At 39.1% G+C, this 7,917-nt stretch overlaps 1 protein-coding gene across 1 annotated transcript in view; it reads right to left on the bottom strand.

Moving 5' to 3' along the window:
* Positions 1-3,432: 3,432 nt before the first annotated feature.
* Positions 3,433-7,917, bottom strand: part of SLC17A8 (solute carrier family 17 member 8) — a 42,919-nt gene continuing 38,434 nt past the window's right edge. The window contains exons 11-12 of the mRNA XM_032416681.1: positions 5,962-6,089; positions 3,433-3,993 (exon numbers count right to left, since the gene is read on the bottom strand). Coding sequence (XP_032272572.1) covers positions 3,649-3,993; positions 5,962-6,089 — 473 coding nt within the window. The 3' untranslated portion in view covers positions 3,433-3,648. The remainder of the gene's footprint in view (positions 3,994-5,961; positions 6,090-7,917) is intronic.

Below are 7,917 nucleotides of genomic sequence, written 5' to 3'. Positions count from 1 at the left end.
GGGCTCTTGGAAAGAACGAACAAAAATCCTTTCTAGAGAGAGAGAAAAAAAAGGAATCATTTTAAACCTAAAATCATTTCGACAATTTTTCTTTTTTTTTAAGATTTATTTATTTATTTTAGAGAGAGAGAGCGAGAGAGCAAGAACAAGCGTGAGCAGGGAGAAGGGCAGAGGGAGAGGGAGAAGGAGAGGGAGAGAGAAAATCTCAAGCAGACTCCCCACTGAGTGTGGATCCCAACCACACAAGGCGATCCCATGACCCTGAGATCATGACCTGAGCCGAAACCAAGAGTCGGACGCTTAAACACACTGAGCCACCCCTCTACAAACAATTTTTCAAATATAATTTTGGATACAGAGAAAACCAAGTACAGACAGAGATAAGATAATGTGAAAAAGAATCAGCAAAACCCACAGAAAATAGAAACAAAATTACATGGTCTCCAGATATTGGCACTGATCAGACTTTAAAATAATTAGCTTACTGTGTTCCAGGAAATAAAATACAGGATTGAAAACGTCAGTAGAGAACTAGAAATATTTTTTAAAAGACATAGCAGAATTTTAAAAGAATCAATAAAAGTTCTCAAACTGAAAATACAATAACTGAAATTAACAACACAATGGATGGATTTTTTTTTCTCCAGATTAGACTTTGCTGAAGAGAGAAGTAAAGAACTTTAAAAAAATCAGAAATAAAGAACTGAAAAAAAAATCAGATATCAAGAATGACACAGAAAGAGGAAAAAGCCTGGAAAATATAGAAAATGTAGAAAAGATATGGAAGAGACTGTCCTACACCCTGTCTAGCATTCATGTAACTGGACTCTTAAAAATTGCTCAGAAGTGAAGCAAAAGCAGTATCAGAAGAGGTAATAGCTGAAATTTTTCCAAAACCAATGTAAACATTGATCCACAGACTGAAAATAAAATTCAATAGATCTGGCAGGGAAGAGAGAGAGAAAGGATTACATTTTTAAAAGTCACAGATGACTCCAAGATTTCTAGCTCCAGCAATAGAGTGATGTGATTCGCTTAGATAAGAAACAGAGAGGGAAGAACAGGTGTGTTGGGGTCAGGAGGAGGCAGTGTGAAAGAGAAACAGTACGTTCCAGTTTTTGCCTGTTGAACTTAACATCCACACAGGGATACCAATGTGCCATGATTTCTTGAATAAATTTTTTTTTTTTTTGGTCATATTTAGGAGTCTCCAAGACTTGCATTCTTTAAAAAGAGCCAGTCAAACCTTTCTTGTCTCAAGAATCCAACACGCTCAGGCTTTCCGTTCCCTTCTGCTGAATCTATGGTTTGCCTCCAAGGGTTGACCTCCAAATGGATATTTGCAGCAAAATATACATGGACTTGAAAACTGCATCTGCCTGGTGTTCAGATGTAATTATCTGTGCAATGCAACCTTTGCAAAACCCATCACAACAAAATAATGTGTTTTCATTTTCAACACCACGATCCAGGGCTCCATTCTTTTTTCTTTCTTTAATATTAGAAGGGCAAGTTATACAGGCACCTTAAATGCTTTGATTTCTCAAAATGTGGGATTTCTGCATATGACGTTGACTTTAAATGATGGAATAAATACAACTTTGTATTGCAGTCTATGATATTACCTTAAGGATTATCATGAGTTTTTTAAATGGTTATTTGACTTTATTAACAGAAGAAAAAATAAAACAATGGCTACCATAAATTTCTCTCTCTCTTTTTCTTTCTTTTTTACTTAGAAAACAGCACAACCTTCACAATAAATTCTGTGGCTAATGGATGAAAAGTATATAGCATGCTTTCTTATCAACTGAAAAGTTCCCAGAAAGGTTGCAAGATGATCATGATGATGATAGCTAATGTTTATTGAGCACTTTCTACATGCCGGGAACTGGTTCACAGGACTTACATGCATTCACTCATTAAAGAGATTTAGAGATACAGGATAACATAAATTATATACCAATGACATATAGAATATTATTTACTAGAGAGTCAGGCAATTTTTTTTCTCTCAAAATTATTCTTTTTTAAAAATACACTGCAACTCTACTGGTACAATTAGGGACAATAAATGTATATGGGAGAACTTACAAAAAACACTTTATAGTAAGCTACACAAGTAAATCTATAATTTTTCCTTGACATTGTATTTTTCTTCTGAAAGTAGAAATAAAATTTTCAAAACCAATGAACAGGAAAGTAATTTTATTTTCAAACAATCCTTTACATGCCAACTTTAAATTTTAAAATATCATTAGATTTTAAAATATATCCAGAGAGTATCCATGTTATTGCCTTATGCAATCAAAGATGAATTTTTCAACATTAGCTATGGGTCTAGTTGTCACAGGTGCTTTCATTCATGCTTTCATTTCATTTCCCATTTCATTTCAATTACTACTATGTTATTGTGATTTTCCCCAATACCATTCCAAATACAGTCATTAGGAATACTTCAACCATAGTTGTGCATAGTTTGATCAAACTTCCAAATATCACTAGCAGAAATGGCTAAAGACATACATTTTTTAAAACAGAAGACTCTTCCAAGAGAATTTTACCCAATAAAACACATGAACCAACTTCTTAAATTACTAAATGTCTTAAAGATGTATAAGTAATTTGGGGCATTATTTATTTAACTACATTCTTGATACCATGAAGGGTCAAAATTTAGCCAAGCCCTTGTTTACTTCTCAGCCATTCTGGACATCAGATTCCTAAAAATTTAGCTATCTTACTTAGCTTATTTTCCTTTTTTTCTTTTCTTTTCTTTCTTTCTTTTCTTTGTTATGTTTTAACCTCTCTCCGAACCCAGGATCTTTGAATCCAGCCCCTCATAAATACCAATGCTTTCATACCAACCCAGATGTTTCCCATCCCCCATGCCTGCCAAAATCAGGAATTATCCCCAAGACAACCCTCTCCAGTTTCAGTTTTCATTATTTAAAAAAAAAAAAAAGTCTTCTCTACTTTGACGTGAAAACTTCTTTCCCAAAACTTCCACCTATTTTGGACCCCACCAGTCTCAGCCCTGGCCCTTGGGCAAATCAATATGTTGTTGCTCTAGTGTCCTTGGCTGTAAAATAAAGACAAGAAAGGTATGTCATAGTGGTGTGGAAATTAAATGAGAATGTTTACAAAGCACCTGGCACAATGCAGGGCCTCCATGAGCAGTAGGCTTTATTGGGAATAGGAAACCCTTTTCTGCATGGCTGCCCTCAGAAATGAGGTGACAGCTACTGTTTTCTCTGCTCTAGGCCAAATATGCTCAGTTCCTTCGATTTTTCTTTGAACAGCATGGTACTGTCTCCCTTATTCTTCTAGTCATTCCTTTCTGAATAAGTTCAGTTCTTTGAGAAACTTTGAGAACACTTCTTTGAGAAGAGTCAACTGCCAATCCAAAAAAAATTATATATTTATCCCCATTTTGTCAACTGGGAGCAAGCTCCATACCCTAACATGTCATTGCAAGATAATATTTTTCCTTTCTTTCTCTATTGCTGATTAGCTTTCCTCTCCTCCCCTCTCCTACCTCCAGTGTCGCCATATTTGACCCTCTGGCAAGCCGGGCTATGGGAAAGGCAATAGGTATGGATACTTTCTGGCTCTAGGTTAAGAGAAGACGGAAGTGCCCTTCAGACATTAGGCTGTATCTGAGAAGTTTCCCTCTTCATTCTGGTAGGATGTCAGCTCTTCCTCATTGAGGGTCACTCCCCTCTGTCCTCTCCATTTCTTCTTCTGGACTTCACAATTCTGGGCGGTGGCACCATAAGACATCTTCTTTTGGGGACTTGCAAAACTCTCGTGGTTGAGTTCTGTCTCCTCCGCTAATTCATCTTGGTCAATGATTCCACACTTCTCCTCAGAAAGATTCTCAGGGTCAGCCCACTCCTGCTTCTCCCCCGAAGCAAAGACTCCATAGAAGATCACACCGCTGTAGTGCACTAGGGCAGCTATAAGGAACACATTCTGCCATTCCTCACGGGTCTAGACAAGGAAATACAGTACCAATTAGTGTTTTAACCAAAAATAGAGATTAGCAGTTTGTTCTAGAGGCTTCCACTGGGACAAAAATCTCCTGCCCACACCCAATGGCAGTGCTGTGTTTCTAGGGAAGGCATGTGTCAGATGAATGCCCAGGAACCAAACAGAATTTGAGTGTTTAAAAAATGAAAGTTAACACTACAGTGAATATAAAAAACACTACAGTGAATATAAAAACACTAATGAATGTGCATTTTTTTAATTTAGAAAACTATTTTTTAAAATAAACAATATGTAAAAATACATCTAGCAGCATTTCACAGGTCTTTTAAATATACAAATGGGGTTTCCATTCATATGATAGGTTACATTAAACTTGCTTTAGTAACCCACCATTTTAAATATCAGAGGCCTCCTTTTTTTTTTTTATGTTATGTTAATCACCATACATCACATCATTAGTTTTTGATGTAGTGTTCCATGATTCATTGTTTGCATATAACACCCAGTGCTCCATGCAGAACGTGCCCTCTTTAATACCCATCACCAGGCTAACCCATCCTCCCAACCCCCTCCCCTCTATAACCCTCAGTTTGTTTTTCAGGGTCCATCGTCTCTCATGGTTCATCTCCCCTTCTGATTTCCCCCCTTCATTCTTCTCCTGCTCTCTTCTTTTTTTTTTTTTAACATATAATGTATTATTTGTTTCAGAGGTACAGATCTGTGATTCAACAGTCTTGCACAATTCACAGCGCTCACCATAGCACATACCCTCTCCAATGTCTATCACCCAGCCACCCCATCCCTCCCACCCCCCACCACTTCGGCAACCCTCAGTTTGTTTCCTGAGATTAAGAATTCCTCATATCAGTGAGGTCATATGATACATGTCTTTCTCTGATTGACTTATTTCGCTCAGCATAACACCAGAGGTCTCCTTCTTGCTTGCTGTTGCATACATAACAATATTTGAACTATGAAAATGCTCACTCTTGACTGTCAATAGCTTATTTATAATCATATTATCTGTGAAAAATACAGTAAATCAAAAAATAATGGGAATTTGTGTTTAAAATTAGGTGAAGTCAGTATCTGAGATTTAGTGGTCATGTTACCCATCCCATCATCTCATGAACAGAGAGGGAAAACAGATCCTCTGCCTATAAAATCCCCAAAGCCCACCTTCCTTTTCTATTAAAAAAAAATAAGAAGAAGAAGAAGAAAAGTTAACCTACACTTTTTTCTCCAAGAAGCTGGAAGACTTTCTGAAATCATATTAATAATAGGCAATCCAACTAAGAAAATAGTCGGGTAGAAACTCCATAGAATCAAAAAATTCTTGTTTGTGGGAAGCAGCATCCTAAAACCTTTTCAATGACAGAGATTAAGAAAAACCATGTGGCCTGTGGTTGAACTCTGGGTAGATCTGGGATCCTCCTCTACTACCCACCCTCGTCTAAATACACAAAGGCTCAGTAATGACTGAGTGCCCCACCCTTGTAGGTTCTTAGGTTAGGCCATTAATGTATTGTTCATTTTCTTCATAATAAGGAAGTATAACAGCACTAATATCTTTACTCTGGAACATGCTAAGTAATAGATAGAAACGGGCTATAAAGTTTAATTATAAAACAATCTTGAGTAAATTATTTATCCGGAGTTGGTCACCTCAGTTTCTTCTTTGTGTCTCTAAATAGTCCCTATGGTGTTCATTTTCCTTCCCCCACCCCAACACACACCCCTTTTACTTCTCAGTTGAGGAAATGTGGAACCAAACATCAATCAGCCCTGTTGCCATCAATAAACAATAATTTTTAAAAAAAAGAAGAAGAAGGAAGAAGAAAGTTCAAACAACACAGCCAAGGTCGAAGACACACATTCACAGGCTGGGGCAGGGCCTTGAGATCTCAAGTTTACACAGTAGTTCAGTCTTCTGATACTGCAACCCAAAGCCCCAAAGGAGACCATTACCTTGTGCTTGGTCATTGCACCGACAATGAGGGGACAGACCATTCCAGAAAGGGTCCCCACTCCATTTGAGATCCCCATGAGAATGCTGGCATAGCGGGGGGCAATGTCCAGATGGTTGACGTTAAAACCTACAGTGAAGCCAAAACCTCAAAATCAGAGTTACGAACATCTGGGGAACGACACTGCTTTTCCCAGCTCTCATCAATCTATTTGGTTCCCCGTACCATATGACTAATGGACACCTCTCCGGAGACAGCTGGGTTGAGGATTGTCAGGCTGTGTTTGCACCTAGCAGAAAAACGTGCTGTGATTGATCAGCAGTGGCTCCCATGGGTTCTCTGTGGGGAGAATTATGACACCTGTGCTCCTAGGTGGAACTCCAAAATAACAGTGTTTTGGGCAATACTGAAAAAATCGAAAGGATCACATTTACTCAGAGTAAACTATCGCACTGATTGTTTACAGCGTGATTAGAACCAAACCTGGCCTCATAATACCCTCACTCCCGAAAGGCCACCAGAGGTAAGCCCGTCTTAGTGGCCACATGGCACAAGGGAAAGGTCCTTTTCTGATAACAAATATTTGCACAAACATTGGCAGAATCCTCTGTAACTTACCAAAGACTTTCACATGCATACTTGATTTGGAGTCTGTAAATCTGGATTCGAATCTTATTTCCACCATTTAAGTAAATTTTAGGCCTTTGTTTTCTTCTAATAGGGGGGTAAAATGACTACTTAACTCCTAAAGATGCTGTGAGATGAGCCTCGGGAAATACGTATGCAAGAGCCCTTGGCAAGCAGCTAAGCTCTGCTAACGGCGCGGCTACCACCACCAGGACACCGCCCACTGCGGCTGCTGGGCTAGGTCTCCCTCTCTTTGAGGTCTTCTATCGGAAGATAATGCTGCTGGGAGTGGTAAGATACTAAATTGCCAATACCTCACTATTTATCAAGAGAGAAGAATGAATGGGTGGCTCAGTTGGTTAAGCGGTCCTTCGGCTCAGGTCGTGATCCCAGGGTCCTGGGATCAAGCCCCACATCGGGCTCCTGCTCAGTGGGGAGCCTGCTTCTCCCTCTGCCTCTGCCATTCCCCCTGCTGGTGCTCTCTCTCTCAAATAAATAAATAAAATCTTAACCAAAAAAAAAAAAAAAAGAATGAAGAATGAAGGGGGAGGAGCAAATGCAGAGGAAGGGACTAGGCTCCAAAAGAGGAGGAGGCCACCGGCCCTGGGACCCAACTCTACTAGTGTTGCCCAGGGGAGCATTCTAGAGTCAGACAGACCTGCCTCTGGCAGCTTTTTTTTTTTTTTTAAGATTTTATTTGTTTATTTGAGAGAGAGAGACACAGCAAGAGAAGGAACACAAGCAGGGGGAGCGGGAGAGGGAGAAGCAGGCTCCCCACGGAGCAGGGAGCCGGATGCGGGGCTCGATTCCAGGATCCTGGGACCATGACCTGAGCTGAAGGTAGACGCCCAACAACTGAGTCCCCCAGGCGCCTCCAATTGAGATGCAAACATGGACAAAGGATTTAAACCTTCTGAACCTCTCTGCTTCTTCTTCTTCATCTATAAGCTGGCATAATCATTCTTATAAAATTATTGTGAGAATTAAGTTAAATAATGTATGTTAAGGACATGGTACATAGAAGTGAAAACCAACATGAATGTTCTTTATGGCTGGTTATCCATCTGTCTTGTTTACCACTATCTTCCCTGAACTGGCAAAGTGTCTGGTACATAGTACGCACTTGATAAATAATTGTTTAATTACACATTTGAGCCATTGAAATTACAGCAGGGGATTGTAGGTTTTGTTTATTCGTGTTTTTGTTTTCCTTTGCCTTGCTTTTTAATTCTCTATTCTGTGCAAAGAACCTGAAAATAGGATTTTAAAAAAAAATCTTTTTTTTTCCTAATCTGGCACATTGGTTGTTTTTCCCTACCTCCTATTCAGG

The sequence above is a fragment of the Phoca vitulina genome, unplaced genomic scaffold (genome assembly GCF_004348235.1).
Source record: "Phoca vitulina isolate PV1807 unplaced genomic scaffold, GSC_HSeal_1.0 scaffold19, whole genome shotgun sequence".
Taxonomy (NCBI): Eukaryota; Metazoa; Chordata; class Mammalia; order Carnivora; family Phocidae; genus Phoca; species Phoca vitulina.
The sequence above is the reverse complement of the archived record's forward strand: the minus strand, read 5'-3'. Positions and strand labels throughout refer to the sequence as shown.